Genomic DNA, 16,796 nt, shown 5'->3' with positions numbered 1-16,796 from the left:
TCTTTCTTAGTGTAAAGAACATTTTAATAATACGAAGAACCTTTTCCACTAAAGAATCATTTGTGTAGTGTGCAGTTGTTTTCATGGATTTTAAAAGCCATCTGTAAGCCTGTTTTGTAAGCAATCCACAAACCCTCTGACTGTGCATTTCCAGCCTTGTGTTAATTCCTGTCAGAAATTATATATTGTGCTATCTTGACTAAGGTCTCCAACAAAAAACCTAACAAACTATAGTTTTGTGGTACATTTATATGTCAGTATTTATATTTTGTCAAAGTTCTCTCTGCTGACGATCTGAAATAAACAGAAAGAACTCGAGCTGTCCACTATTGCTATGGTTATATTTTCAGGCGAACATCTGACCAGCATCTATAGGAAAGCAGGTGGAAGCTATTTTCCTTGATTAGCTGGTTACTGAAACGTTTGAAAGCCATGCACAACTGGAGGAGACAAGGAAAAAATATTAGTTTCCCAATCTTATGTTGAATGACTCTGCAGTTAGGGGTTAATCATTCAAACCGCACTCTATAATGTTGATAGAAGTCTTTACAGTGAGATGGGAACCAGAGCACTGTGAGGATGTAGTGCAGGCGGGTTGATTAGTTCGTTTTATTTAATTTATATTGTAAGGTTAGAAGATTCATACCATCACTCAATTGCTATAGGTTTCGCTTGCCTAATTTTTAAAGCAAAGTGTTAGGTTAAACATGTCAAAGTATTCTAGGATGTCGTGTCTGTAAGCAGTTTAATATATAAATAGCTTTAATACACCATGAAAGAAAGAAAACTTTTAGATGGCCTTAGTGCAGTGTTGACTATCATCATGGTGGGCCTTCTATCATATATTAGTGTTCCTTTAGCTCAATTGGTAGAGCATTGCCTTATCAAGCAATGTTGGGGGTTCGATTCCCCGGGAACACATGATAGTTAAAAATTGATAGCCTGAATGCACTGTAAGTCGCTTTGGATAAAAGCATCTGCTAAATGCATAAATTTGAACATTTCGTGGAAGTCTCATTCATTACCCTACTGATGTTGTGCAAAAGACGACTCTAGTACTGTATCTTGCATCTTTACTATACAGAGTTTGAGTTTATTGGCCATTTTTGATCCGTCGGTTGGGTTGTTTGTGATTCAGTGCAGAAACTTAGTAGGCCTACATCATATGACCACTAGGTGTCGCCTGAGAATTCACTGATAGTGAGTTGGAGCACGTTTGATTTGCTTCCCTTGATTTGTGCGATTTTGACACTCACATAACGTGTCTTACGCTACGTGACTGTATAAAAACCTTCTTTTACTGTCTATGATAAAAACAGGTCTTCTTTTACTGTCTATACTCTATGGTCTTACCCAGGCATTCCACAGTTTGAGCTCCCAGAATGCATTGCACGCTCAACTTTAAATAGTATCGTGTCCGAAAGCCTAGGCTGCTGCCATATGAAGCAATGATTCTGCAGGCAGCGTTTTTGCACAAAGACTATGGAATGATATTCCGGACTTTTTTCAAAAGGAATTGCAAATTGTATTTGTAATTGCGTTTTCAATTTGTGGACGCATAAAATGTGACATAATCCAAACGCAAATGCAAATCGCGCATTACCATTTTCATTTTAGTTTAAGCGAACGCACAGTGTCTGCCAAATTTAAAATGGAAATGCAAAGTCCGTTTGCAATTGTGTTTCCCATATCTTACGAGCTATGAGCCTGTCATATTTAAATAGCAATATTAATTACCACATTTGCCTTTTCACTCTCTCTGCACTGTGCATTTAAACTGCCAAAACTCAAATGGAATCGCAATTCCTTTTGCATTTGAATTTCCAACTTCTACACGGAAACCTGTCAATCAAGTGACAGGGGTGGGGTCATTTTATTGGGCATGTTTGCATTGGGAAGTGACGTCACTCACAGTCGACGGTAATAAATATTTATTAATTAATTAGTGTGGACTTTGTCATCTAAATACTTAATAACCAATAGGGTTAAGGATGTGTCTTAAAAATTACTTCATCTTTTCTATCCTGTGAAGCTTTACTTAAAAAATATGTTTCCTGATATTGATACTTTATGTTCTTTTTGTGGTGCTGAACATGAATCCATTTCTCATCTCTTCTGGGAATGCACATATACAAGTCTGTTCTCAAAGAATTTTTGTATCTTCGATCATAATAAAATGTACCATGTTTTACTATGGTAAATATGAGTTATCGATAGTGTTTATAATTAAACCACAGTAGCCACAAATGTACAGTTGTCTGAGACGTTATGAAATGTTCTTTAACATCATGAACCATAAAATGTAGTCAGTGGTCTGCTATGGTTTATTTTCATAATAGGTAAACACAGGTCACAAGTTAACGCGGTCACATTTCCTTGATTCAGCAGCAGCACGATGTGACGCCGAGAGTCCTGTCTTCAATCGAGAGATCTGGAGCTGATTCGGTGTAGATCGGTAGCTCGGTGGTTAGTGACTCTCATCTCACGGTGCGGTGCTCTGTCTTTTAGCGCGTGTTCGAAACCCGCGCCATTACAGACGTACTTTATTTTTTTGTTTATCCTACTTACTTCTGCCGCGAAAGGGGCGATCATACTAATAACTTGTAATCTTTACAAGAATATCTGAATCATGCAATGAGCAAGTCTGCGTTTATTAAACACTTAATATCATGTCAGTTTGTGCTTTCAGAATTGCCGAGTCTGCTGCCGTCGTTCCAGCACATCTGCAGCAGAGACCTGTCCTGAACCAGGAAGTTGGTCACCAGATAACATGGTAACCAGTTAAACCGTAACACCTGGAAGATTGGGCAAATAGATGCTGATTTCGGACATGCATCCTCAGTAGTTCAGACTTTGTGCTTTCGACTCGGGAGTGTGATGTCTGTGAGGACGCAGATCTGGTAATTCTGCAAACAGCAGCGTACATGATAACTTCAGTCAGCTCGCCTTGACTACTGCAATTTTCCTCACTGTATATTTACAATAAAACAAAAAAGGATATGAAATACCACTGCCTCCTTTCATTTTTCATTTAAACATAATAATAACAGCAGAAATGTACTTAGTTCAGGAAAATGTGTATATATACAGTCATTACAAATGAAACTAAATATTATATCAATTGCCTCTTTTATTACCGTCGACTGTGAGTGACGTCACTTCCCAATGCAAACACGCCCAATAAAATGACCCCACCCCTGTCACTTGATTGACAGGTTTCCGTGTAGACGTTGGAAATTCAAATGCAAAAGGAATTGCGATTCCATTTGAGTTTTGGCAGTTTACATGCACAGTGCAGAGAGAGTGAAAAGGCAAATGTGGTAATTAATATTGCTATTTAAATATGACAGGCTCATAACTCGTAAGATATGGGAAACACAATTGCAAACGGACTTTGCATTTCCATTTTAAATTTGGCAGACACTATGCGTTCGCTTAAACGAAAATGCAAACGGTAATGCGCGATTTGCATTTGCATTTGGATTATGTCACATTTTATGCGTCCACAAATTGAAAACGCAATTGCAAATACAATTTGCAATTCCTTTTGAATAAAGTCCGGAATATCATTCCATAAAAGACACCTCATGAAATGGTACCTCCGGAGACAGGAAGTAAAGCATAATCTGGATTCGGACATGCCTTGATGCCTTCCTGCCTCCGAAGGCAGCATTTTAGAGCTTTCGGATGCAGCTAGTATCATATTTAGTGGTTTCAGTACTTATGCATCTTAAATAACAATTATGGTAGATTTATTTGTTTATTGTATTGATTTTGTTGGTATTATTTCTAAAGGTCGCTAGCTACCGTCATTGTTTGTCTTGTCTCTTCTAATTCTGAATCGGAAATGTGTAAGATTGATTCCGATTGGTTGCGCTAAGTATTGCCAGAGAATGTCTAATATGGCGAGAAGGTTTTTTTTTTATGGACAGTATACCGTACACACATTTCGTAGGGAGGGACTGAGAGCTCTCGGACTAAATCTAAAATATCTTAAACTGTGTTCTGAAGATGAACGGAGGTCTTACAGGTTTGGAAAAATATGAGGGTGAGTTATTAATGACATAATTTTGATTTTTGGATGAACAAACCCTTTAATGGCTAAAATTGCCCACAATCCATTGCGCTTTGGCGAAGGATTCAGGCCCAGAACTACCATAAAACATGTTAGAAAAACTACAATTGTGGCGGATGGCGATCGACAGTTAGGTAGAGATGTTTACAAAATGGGGCTTGAGTTAATAATAATCAACATTTAAGCTTGTAAAACTATTTTATTGTTATTCGTGTTATATTTCATCTGCAACAGCAATGTGAACTTTTATAAACATCTATTCAGTCGGTGACTTTTAAATGAAATGAAATGAGGACCAAGAAGCAATATTGTCTGATTAAGATCGATCAGAACAGGTGGTGAATATTGGACAGAGGTGCGCACACTGTCACGAGTAGCTACGTTTTAAAACAGGAAATCGGCACACTTCAAAACACACAAATTACATTGAAAGGGAATTTTGACATAAGAAATTTAAGGTTAAATCACATCATTTGAGATGTAGAGGTTAAAATGTATTTTTTTTCTAAGTTGTAAATAAAACGGATTATTGGAGTACTGTATGTTTTTCAAGAAAATATTTCTACGTAAAAATGTTTAATTCCATGTTACTTGTTTCTTTGTAATTATTTGTGAAATTTACTATCAATTTCTGTGTGAAGAATTTTCAAAGTAAATCCTACACTTTTTCTGCGTTTATCTTCATGCTTACACTGATTTTTTAAAATGTCTTTTAAGCGCGATGTAGTATATATTTTCAGTATACTTATTTTGAAAAACTATTTTTTATCTTGAACACATATTTATATATGAACACAATACTAGCTAAAACACTAAATCCAGCGATTGCCGTCTAAATTCAAATAGCAGTGTTCACGTGTGTGTAATTTGCAAGGCAACCATGACTTTGGGTTTGGATTGGAACTACAGGACATCCCAAGTGACATCAAGGCACTTCCCACAACGGGAGGTGCCTTACGCAAGGAGAGGAGGAGCTCTAAATGGGGTCAAAAGAAACCAATAATCAAGAAAACCGCAAAAACTGTGACTTTGTAGAAGTAAAGGAGAAGCATAGCAGACGAGACAAATAGAAAAGGGAGGAGCGCGTGAATGGAAAAGACATGAGTACAGAAGGAAATCAGAGTATGAGTGGAGAAGGAGTGGAGGACACAAAACCTGCCCAGTCTGGGTGGAAGGTAAGAGGGTTTTGAGAAGTTTGTTTATCTTTCAGAAAGACTAATGAATAAAAAGATCTTTAACATGAATGTGGGCCTTCATGGAGAGCAGTATTCTTTGTGTCACATTTAGCATTTGTTTGTTCAGACCAACGTTCATGTGGTAGATATCATGTAGACTGATAGTAACCAAATGTTCACCTCACTTCCTGTGACATCAGGCCTGCATTTGCTGTATGGTCAGTAAGTTTTACACAGAGCCAGAAAGCTGTATACTACGTTTTGTAGATTTTGTGTGCTGATGTGGTCGAAAGTACAGAAGATCCTTTGAAACTAGCCACCAGGTTTCAAAGTACTGTGTAATGATTGTTTAATGGGAAATAGCTCGACAAATGGGACTTCCTGTAACCCGTATAATTATCTCTGATCTTTTTGTTGTTATAGCAATTCCAGTGCCCCATAGCTGATCCACGCTTTCCTAGGGAAGATATAAAGCAGATATGGAAGGAGTGTCAGTACGAGAGCTTCTGGTATCGAGGTAAAGAAACAAAGACACATTTGTACCCACTTACTGTCCCTTAAACTGAAAGCTAACCCAAATATCATTTACTCACCCTCATGTCATTCCAAACCTGTTTGACTTACTTACTTCTACTAAACACTAATGAAAAGAAAATATTTTTTTGGGGATGACTTTCATATAAGCATGCAGATTTCTTCTGTTCCTCTAAATAAATAGTTTTAATTTTGGGTGAATTGTATTTTTTTCAATTCAAATATTTTTAATTTTTGTAATTATTTGTTTAGGAGATCATGAACCGGACTCACGAGAACAGTTTTCTTTTTATGTTTTATTGATGGGAAAAGACAATTATCTGTGAAATACTAACAATTTCTGAGTGAAACTTGTCTGTATATCAGTTGGTTTTTTAGTGTAGGAGATGGGTTGGGTTATTCTTTAAAAATGTGTATCTTGGACAAAACATTGAATGGTTCCCCTCTGAATCCTCTTCATAGTGTGTGTGCTTTTGTAAAAAGGACCTGACAGGTGTGTACAATATATATATATTTTTTTTTTTTCAGAACGTTTTTCCAAAAAAAATGGCTAATGGAGCAAAGCAGTGGTGTCTTTATTATCCAGTGCTTATGTTTTGACATGTATGGCTGGAATTTGGTTTTATCCTAGCACTGTTTGTGTTGAAAACATGACATTTTTGAAATATGAGCCTCATGTTGTCTTCCAGCTGACTGTGATCTGTGTCAGCTGACCAAATATTGGATGGTAAAATGAAGAAGTAGATCCATCATCAGTGCACTTACACAAGCAACATTTTATCTGACCAGCCCCTCTGGTGTGTAGCACGGATAATATCTACATCAAAATCATTTCTAGAGCCTCATAAGTCAAATTTGAAACTTGAAGTGTCCTCCGATTGCTTTTTGTCTTGCATCTCTGATTTGAGAATTTATGTATTTACATTGAGTGTGAGTTCTGGATCTGATTTTACCAAAGGAACCATTTGGTATTTAGATGTTGAATGTTAAGATCTAGGTTTGGAGTAATAATGTTTTGACCTGTTAATTACGGTGGCCCAGTAATGCACAACACAACGACATTAAAAAAGCAAACATAAGCTCACAACACAACGACATTAAGCCACAACACAAATACATTAAGCCACAACACAAAGACATTAACCCACAACACAACGAAATTCTCACAACACAACGAAATTAAGCCACAACACAGCGAAATTAAGCCACAACACAACGAAATTCTCACAACACAACGAAATTCTCACAACACAAATACATTAAGCCACAACACAACGGAAATGCTCCCGACCACTAAGGGGCAGTTGGTCTGCAGAAACGGTCAATAGACTACATATTTCCTGTGAAATCTCAGGGCGAATAAGAGAGTGCATTACCAGCTGCAAACTTTTATCCATAAACGATGAATATTACATAATATTTATACATTTTGCTATAATACGACAAATTAAGTATACCACAGCAATATAATTATTTAATGAAGAGTTCCATAGACATCTGTGAGGGTGGTTTACACCGCTATTTCTGTGACCCGTTTTGTGAGGCTCCTCAAAGGTTTTTCACACTTCTCCACTGGATGTAGAAACTCGAAATAAGTGGATTCAAATTAGTAATGTAAGATTTAAGGATTTCAACATCACTTCTGATACTTCAGTCTGCAGGCGCCTCTTCAAGAATGACAACAGCATGCGAATCTACACTAGGTAAGATCTAAACCTTTATTACTATATTAACGAGCACAATGTAGGCCTATTGTGAATTTTTTAATTGTCATTATTTATTTTTTGTCGCTGTGGTTGCCTGTTTGTTTAAAAACCTCTTCCGTGGATCAAGGCAATACCTGTTAGTAGATGATTAACCCAAAAATAAAAAAATAAAGCTGTCATCATATACTCAACATTATGTCGCTGTAAACCCATATGGCTTGCTTTGTTCATTGGCATACAGAAATGTTGTAAATGTTACCGTCAGTCAGCTATCTAGATAGACCCCACAGAATAAATTCAGAACAGTTTAGAATGACACGAGGGAGAATAAGCTAAAACCCCAGCTAAAATCTTTTTACAGACCTACCTTTTTTCCACTTGTATGTCAATACATTATACATTTTTAAGTATCCTTCAGGTTCAGTGTAGGCAAACAAACTTTTTACATTGTTTGGTGTGTATTTTCTGAAAACATGTCTCATCCAATCTAGATTTGAGAAGTAGATCCATTTAATGGTCATTTGGAGAGTTATTGAACCTGGATTCCACATGGTTCGTGAGACCAGAGCAAGGACAGCTACAGCGAGGAGAGAAGTTGGAATAACAAGCAATGCAATGGTAAATATTGATATTGTATTGTTTGTGACAGAGAAAGAAAATGTTGATGCACACATTACATGCATGTATCATAATTATTTAACATTTATTTTGACAGTGTCAGTCTCTGCAGCCCTTCGATGAGTTCCCCCTCTTCATGGTCCACCTTTCAGTCGATCTTCCACAGAGAGATCTGGCCTTACACAAAAAACTTGGGATGGATTCATTTGGTTTTATTTGTACAGACTACAATATAAAATGTAAATTAAATAATAATGCAAATATATGTAATTTTAATATGTTTTCTTGCTCACCAGTGTAGTGTAAACATGTAAATATCCACAATTAAATTTTTTAAACTTTGATACAGTTTTAATAGTTATGTAAAATACAAATACTAATAACTATGACAGTGTAATGGTGTGTTACTATATTTTTATAACACTTCTGCCACTTGGAGGACTGCTAGGTCAGGCAGATCACTGGTGACATCACTGTAAACATTCTCCTGAGATGAAAAACAAAGGTATAGTGTAAATTGACCATTAAGAAAAATAAAAAATTTCCACCATCATTACAAGTTGCATGCATAATGAATAGAGCCATAATCATTATGATTGTGTTTTTGTCTTTTTTCTGTTAGGGCTAATCAAATAGGCATGTTATACATTATGAATAAAAGCAAGATATGAAAAGATGATGTATCAATATTAGACACTTTCCTCCTACCTTAACCACTCAGCGAGTTTCCTCTCTTGAAAACAGGACCACCATCCCACTGACAGGACCTGGCTTAATTCTCTAAGCATACCAATGGGGCGTGTTAATGTTATTAATCAAAGTTTATTAATTATGTCATACATTAAAGAATTTGATAATTCTCTTACTTACCATTGTTCTAGGTTTGTGCCAGCTCTGCTCCCTTCAGTGCAGCTCTGTACAGGAGGAACTGCACTGATTCTCAGTTCTGAATAGTGTGCTGTCTGCTACAGTGCTGCAACAGTATGAATGGGAGTCCGTTAAAACAATCTGTGAAGATAATAACATTGGTTTACATATTTAATTGATTTCAGATACATTTGGAATTACTTTCAGTTGCATTTTAAATTATTACATTGTAAATTACTCTATATGTAAAATAAATTGACAAATAATTAATATTTTATATAATGTTACAAACATGCCAATAGACTGTAAAGAGATCAGTAATATTTCAAAGGATGTCCCTATCTCTCTTAACCATTTCTGATCTTTTTTGCTTTTTACTGAATAGCTTTATCATGCTTGTGTTGGGGATCCCTGGAAAACTGCTATATAAATGTGAACAATTAATTCAAGCTTCAGGTTACAGATAATATAATTTGAAAATATAACAATAACTGTCAGACTAAAGCCCCGTTCACACAATGAATGATAACTATTAAGATAACGATAGAGTCCACAGCAGCGAACGATATAATCTGTTTATTCTAAGCGTGCACACGCTTGTCAGCTGCTTTACATTCTCGAGCTCGTTATAGCAGGATTCTGATTGGCTGTCAATGTTTTTAATCGTTCATCAGCTGGAAAAAAATAGTTCTTAATTCCAATGATATTGTTTCTCTTCTTTATCATTATAGCTGTGGTGTGGACTCTTTTTTTAAATAGTGAGAACGATTTTTAAAACTAAATATCTTTATCGTTTTCTTTATAGTTTGGTGTGAACGGTCCTTTAAGATTTATTACGATACATGGCAATCTAAAAATGGCAACAGTATTTAAAATACTTTATATCAAGTGAAGAAGTTTATATCACAGCAAACACCTATCAGAACCACCGATGCAAATCAACGTGGATTACCGGGAGTCCTGCTGTTATTTCTACTATCTCTTACGAGTTATAAAAAGATGAGGTGGACGGAGTTTAAAGCTAAACTCTAACTTAGCCCTGCTATTTTTGAGCTGATCAAGTCAGTGCAGCAGCGTTATCCAGCCTTATTAGCTAGATTTGCTAGAAGACGATAGAACAATACTCACCCAAAAGTTGTTGATGTCACGTTTAATGCCCTTCTCCGCGCGATGAAATTCATTTACAGTCATCAGGGGAAGTTCTTGTAAGATGAAAAATCTTCTCCTCTTGTCAATTTGAAAGCTCTACAGAAAGAGAGAGACAGAAAGAGCAATGGTTTCCCCGCACAGCACCGGATTTACATAAGCCCCCCTGAGGAAAAACATTGTGTACAAGAGCAGAGCTAAACGGTCCAAATATTATCAATTTATTTTTTGCTCGATTCATGAATCGATACATTAAGATTATCAGGATATCAAAACATTAAAAAAAAACACGTTTTTCATTTAAAAATCGATTACACATATTAAGTTACACATACGTCTCGATGAAATATCGGTGTTTAACTTTCAACACTGCCTCCTAGTGGTCGGGAGCACTTCCGTTGTGTTGTGGCTTAATTTCGTTGTGTTGTGAGAATTTCGTTGTGTTGTGGCTTAATGTATTTGTGTTGTGGCTTAATTTCGTTGTGTTGTGAGAATTTCGTTGTGTTGTGGCTTAATTTCGTTGTGTTGTGAGAATTTCGTTGTGTTGTGGCTTAATGTATTTGTGTTGTGGCTTAATGTCGTTGTGTTGTGAGAATTTCGTTGTGTTGTGGCTTAATGTATTTGTGCTGTGGCTTAATGTATTTGTGTTGTGGCTTAATTTCGTTGTGTTGTGAGAATTTCGTTGTGTTGTGGCTTAATTTCGTTGTGTTGTGGCTTAATTTCGTTGTGTTGTGAGAATTTCGTTGTGTTGTGGCTTAATGTATTTGTGTTGTGGCTTAATGTCGTTGTGTTGTGGCTTAATGTATTTGTGTTGTGAGAATTTCGTTGTGTTGTGGCTTAATGTATTTGTGTTGTGGCTTAATGTCGTTGTGTTGTGAGCTTATGTTTGCTTTTTTAATGTCGTTGTGTTGTGCACCACTAGGCCACCGTAGTTAATGTCTCAACAGCTCTTCCACTGTCTGCCAGCAGCATGGCTGTGACTGGTGGCCTCATATATAGCGGTAAGATTCAGTCAACAAATAATGTAAATGTGTATTCATTACACAAAGCTGTTGGGTTTGAGTCGTGAGTACAGCAGCAGTTTGGGCAGTTTTGTTTAAATTAAATGAAATAATATATTCAGCTAGGTACATATATGTTGCCACACAGGCACAATTCACCACAAGGTGCTAACAAGGCCAGATTAGACTTTGCCAAAAAACATCTAAAAAAGGCAGGCTTGGGCCTGGAACAGCTCATGATCCAAATCATACAACATGATCTGTGAAACCTGGTGGAGCAGTGTGATGGCATGAGCATGCATGGCTTCCAGTGGCACTGGGTTACTAGTGTTTACTGATGAGGTGACAGAAGACTGAAGAAGCCGAATGAATTCTGAAATGTATATGTATGGGACATACTGTCTGCCCAGATTAAGTCAAATGGAGCAAAGTTGATTGGGCAGCACTTTATAGTACAAATGGACGATGACCCAAAACATAAAGCAAAAGTAACCTAGGAGTTTTTGAAGGTAAAAATAATTTGCAATCTCCTGACCCCAACCCGATTGAACATGTATTTCACTTGTTGAAGACAAAACTAAAGGAAGAAAGACCCACAAACAAACAACAACTAAAGTCGGCTGCAGTAAAAGGCCGGCAAAGCATCACAAAAGAGGAAACCCAGGCTCTGGTGAAGTCCATGAGTTCCAGACTTAAGGCAGTCATAGTCTCCAAAGGATTCTCAACTAAATGTATTTATTTGTCAATGACATTTGAGCCCTTCTCTATAGGGGGACTATGTGTAAACACGGTTGTAATTCTGAAGAATTTATTTTTTTGTTCAACCTTGAATTAAAGCTTAAAGTCTGCACTTAAATTTCATCTTGATTCTTTTATTTTTTTAATTCTGTTCTGGTGGATTACAGAGACGAAATTATGGAAATTGTCAGTGTCCAAATATATATGGACCTAACTGTATAAAAAAACAAACTTATTTCAGCTAGTTGCCAGGGCAGCATTTTTCATTCTCGATGTACTAAAATAACTAAAACTGTAATACAAGTTAACACACACACATATATAAAGACAAGTTTAATACAATAGAATTACGAAAACGTTAAGAGATTAATAATAATAAAACATGTAATATGAAACATATAAATAAAACAATTTCAAGATATTAATGAAAACTACTCGTTTTTTTTTAAATTATACTAAAATGACACCGTCTACCTGTTAAATTATGCTTTATGACTGAAACAAACAAAATGTTTTTACTTGAGCCAGACGATTCAAAAGATGAGCGCATAAGGGTCTGTTTAGTGCATGGAACATAGAAAAACAATGGAAAAGCAGTGCAGTGGAATGCAAAAATGAGTTTTGTGTAAAAGGACTCCTTTTTTTTTATTGACTATTGAAAACGTGTAATCCAGTTTGCTTTTTTTTTTTTTTTTTTACAGGTGTCTGGAAAAAATCCAAGCGATTTGGGTATTTCCCTAAACTCCTTTGTAAGTCTCTATTGAATAATAATTTCCCATCTCATATTATTATGCATGTTTTTTATGCATTACTGTAGCCTACTTGGCTAACCCATCAATGAGTATAGGTCATTCTACGAAAGCACTGTATAACTGATATAGGCTTATTTTTTTATTATTTTTTTCCTTTTTATTCAAAACAATTCCAATCATGCTTAATATATCAGGAAATATCTCGTTTCTCAAATATGTGTAGGTAAACGCGTTTTGCACCTTTATAGATTGTTATTTGATCAATATATGGAAATGTAGTGTAATCTATTAACTACACATAAAAACCTGACTTTTTACTTAAGTGTCATATCATGCCATAAAATATTTTTAATACGACTGAATTTGCATTTAATGTAAATTTTAATAACAATATTGTAAGATACTTATTTTAACACTTTCATTTTACAGAGAGTAAAGAACATTTACATTATCAAAAAACATTTTCATTCAGTCTAGCCAGAGTTCAGGCACTCTCAAAAACTCCCATTAAAATCACTGAAGCACTTTACATTATGAAACGAATATCTTACTTACATTCGTACGCACATCTGCACTTTTTGTTCGCTAAATAAATAATTCGCTAAATAATTCAGTCAGCGAGCAAGTGAACAAAACACTGCGTTTCAGTGATGACTCTTCTGGACGTCTCTGATTGGCCATTGCATCCATAAGCGAAACAGAATAGTTTCTGATTGGTTATCATGAAGCGTTGTACGAACGCGTCTGTCTCTGGCTCAGCGCCAGCCAGCGAACGCAGATTTGAATTTAGCAGCTGATGCTGTGCACTGAACGATCTATTCTCACCGCTGTGATTGTATCAAATATATAAAAAATATTATTCTGCAATTTTTTTTTTCGTTTGGAAGCTGCATTTAAAATCCACTTGGCTCAGAAATCTGAGGGGGCACGTGCCCCCTCACTTTGAATGGGCACGACGCCTCTGCACACACGCACACACACACACACACACACACACACACACACACACACACACACACACACACACACACACAGTTTCAAGTTTTGAAAAATACAACAACAAACAGTAATATTGTTAAAAATTATGACTATTGAATATATAATTACCGTATATACCTGAATATAAGACAAGTTTTTGTTGTCCTAAAAATAGGCGTTTTTGTCCTAAAAAATGGGGGGTCGTCTTATATTCGCGATATAGACAAAATCACGGGGGGAAAGGGAGAAAGAACAACGGCATAAATATGAAATAGTGCAGGGCCGGCCCTGACCAATTTGCTGCCCTAGGCAAGATTTTACCTGGCGCCCCATGCATCACAGCCCATTTCACCCTGTCATTGTGTTCATGATTTAGCATATATATATATATATATATATATATATATATATATATATATATATATATACACACACACACACACACACACACACACACACACACATTACAGCAGAACTGTTTCCAGCACTCATAATAAATCATCATATTAGAATGATTTCTAAAGGATCATGTGATAGACTGGATGTCACATGTGACACTGAAGAATGGAGTAATGATGCTGAAAATTCAGCTTTTCATCACAGAAATAAATGATAATTTAAAGTATAATAAATTGAAAACAAATTATTTTAAATTGTAATAATATATCACAATATTACATTTTTTTCTGTATTTTTTATCAAATAAATGCAGGCTTGATGAGCAGAAGAAACTTCTTTCAAAAACATTAAAAATAGTAATGTTTCCAAACTTTTGGCCTGTACTGTATCCCCCCAAAACTGCACAACAGTCAAAATCACAGTCTGGGGACTCAGAACTCAGAACAACTGCTAACATTACGTTTAAGGTAAAAATAACTGCCATGAAATTATAGTATGCTACTCCTATGCAATAAATTGTTATTTCACTACATCTCTTTACCTCTGTCTTTATCCTCTTCTCTTCTTTTTGGCACTGTATCTATCGCAGACTATGCTCATTTATAATGTGTCATGTAAATTCGGCCTTCCGTCACAATCAGGAAACTTTCACCGTGTCTAGAACTGGCGCGAGCTGCCAGGCCCGTTTCTACGAGCTGTGTGTTAACAAAAGCAGTGCTGTCTACATTGGATGCGGCGTCGGGCACGCTACACAACAAATTACCAACAACTGATCGTGCGCGCGCTCTGTTTCTGACGCACTTCAAGCACTCGATGGGCGGGGAAAGATTGAAGAGCCGGACTTTTTTTTTTTTGCTTTATTTGGTAGTATTTCGAATTAATGGTTTTTAAATAGTAGCCTATTATAAAAAAAAAATTCACTCGTTTACTCATTCTGGCGCCCCTATGGATGAGTGGCGCCCTTAGCATTTGCCTATACCGCCTATGCCGCGGGCCGGCCCTGAAATAGTGACTGAATTATATAATTTACATACTTGCATGTAAAATTAGAAAAGCAACATAATATCTGTGTTTAACTAAATTAAAACGCTGCTCCTCTGCCGCGCGATACGCAGAGAGAACAGGAGAGGTGCGCGCACGAGACGCAGAGCGAGCGAGCGAGAGAGAGAGAGAGACAGAGAGAGACAGAGAGGTGCGCGCGCGCGAGACGAAGAGGAGCGAGAGAGAGAGAGGTGCGCGGACGAGACGCAGAGAGAGAGAGATAGAGAGACGTGCAGATTCGAAATATTTTAAATAATTGAATTATTTTATTATGTTTTAATAGTATATGAAATGTCACCAATAGTTATTTTCTCATTTTATAACATTATCATAAAAAAAAAAATGAAAGATTACAATTCAGGCTATTTATAGAAGGTGCTCGGCGGGCGACTCAGAGACTCCACGCGGGCTACCAGGTGCCCGCGGGCACCACGTTGGAGACCACTGCTGTAGGCAAAGCTTCCTATGTTGGGACCTGCAGAGAAAAGTTTAACAATAAACTGGGACCAGATTTCGCCAGAGGATTTGGTCCGACTCCTCCTGGATTTGGACCTAGTGGCTATAAACCTGGACAGAAGTAAATATCGTGAGGAGTCATGTCATGAGCTTTTTGCAAGTAATGTTGCTCTTTGACATATCTATTCATGGTTTCCTTTATACAGACACTGCAGCCATGTGTGTGAGAAATGCAAACAAGAAGAAGCACAAGCCGCAGCAACAGCGCCTGATGCACCCACTCAGAGCTGAGGTAAAGAAACACAACACACGCATATACCTAAACACAAAATTCACCTCACTCAACACCGGCACACTAAACCACACCCACCAGCTACTATTCATTTACATTCTAAAACCACATTTCCACCAAACACCCCTTACCTGCTGTCCTTCAAAGGAAACACAATATGTAATCAATGCTAAAGTTAAATCTATTTGTTTTTCTGTTGCAGGGTCTCTGAGATCCACAGGACATCATTCGTTACCTCGTCTTTTTTTTTTTTAATAAAATAAATCACTAAATAAAACAGAAATCTTTTGGTGTTTTTTTTTTTAAAAATAATGCAAAACAAAGCAGCTATAATACCGTAATCTTGAATGGACCTTCATTCTAACGAACCTGCAGGGGGCGCCAAGACACTACGAGACCCTGCAGCTATGAGGACAAACTAGAGCTTTTTTGCTATTTTTGGAATAGACTATTTCAATAGTTGCGAAAAAGGTTGTCTAGTTTGACCACATAGATGTGTCAAATAAAATTAACGTTTAAGCACAGAGATGTAGTGTTTGAGTTGGATTTGAGGGAACAAGGTAACAATAAGAAATGCATGCTGTTGTAGTGTTAAATCCGGCATAAAAGAATACAAGTTATTATGATGTTATATTCCAATGATATTTGCTTAGCTTTTATTTGTTTAGAATATGGAAAAGGGAATGGAGGTTTCTGTTGAATTTTTTGACAGTAAGCAGCTGCATTTTATCAAAGTTAAATTCATCACGTGTGTGTGTGTCAGATTTGCATGACTTATGACAATATTATGATTCAAGTATATATTAAGTGTATATTTCCTTTACACACAAGGATCAATGTGCAGTGAATGAATACCACGTCACAGGCTTTATTTGAAATGTCTGAACATTTGAATGATGTCATTATCATCGTCATGGGTCCAAGTCTAAACACATCTACTGTCATAATACTGTTGGAATTGTCACTTGTGCACAGCTTTTAGATGCTGTTATTTATTACATCTGCTTTTCTGGTTTTA

General features: G+C 36.6%; 1 protein-coding gene across 1 annotated transcript; it reads left to right on the top strand.

The window, feature by feature from the left end:
• The first annotated feature begins 5,007 nt into the window (after nucleotides 1-5,007).
• Nucleotides 5,008-16,061, top strand: ociad2 (OCIA domain containing 2). The gene is made up of 7 exons (XM_059513628.1): nucleotides 5,008-5,250; nucleotides 5,674-5,767; nucleotides 11,069-11,122; nucleotides 12,562-12,656; nucleotides 15,447-15,607; nucleotides 15,693-15,778; nucleotides 15,981-16,061. Exons 1-6 carry the CDS (start codon nucleotides 5,176-5,178, stop codon nucleotides 15,775-15,777), a joined length of 564 nt encoding a protein of 187 aa, XP_059369611.1. The 5' UTR covers nucleotides 5,008-5,175; the 3' UTR covers nucleotide 15,778; nucleotides 15,981-16,061.
• Nucleotides 16,062-16,796: the final 735 nt, after the last annotated feature.

Source organism: Carassius carassius, chromosome 27, assembly GCF_963082965.1.
Source record: "Carassius carassius chromosome 27, fCarCar2.1, whole genome shotgun sequence".
Lineage (NCBI taxonomy): Eukaryota > Metazoa > Chordata > Actinopteri > Cypriniformes > Cyprinidae > Carassius > Carassius carassius.
This window is presented reverse-complemented; position numbering and strand designations above follow the sequence as displayed.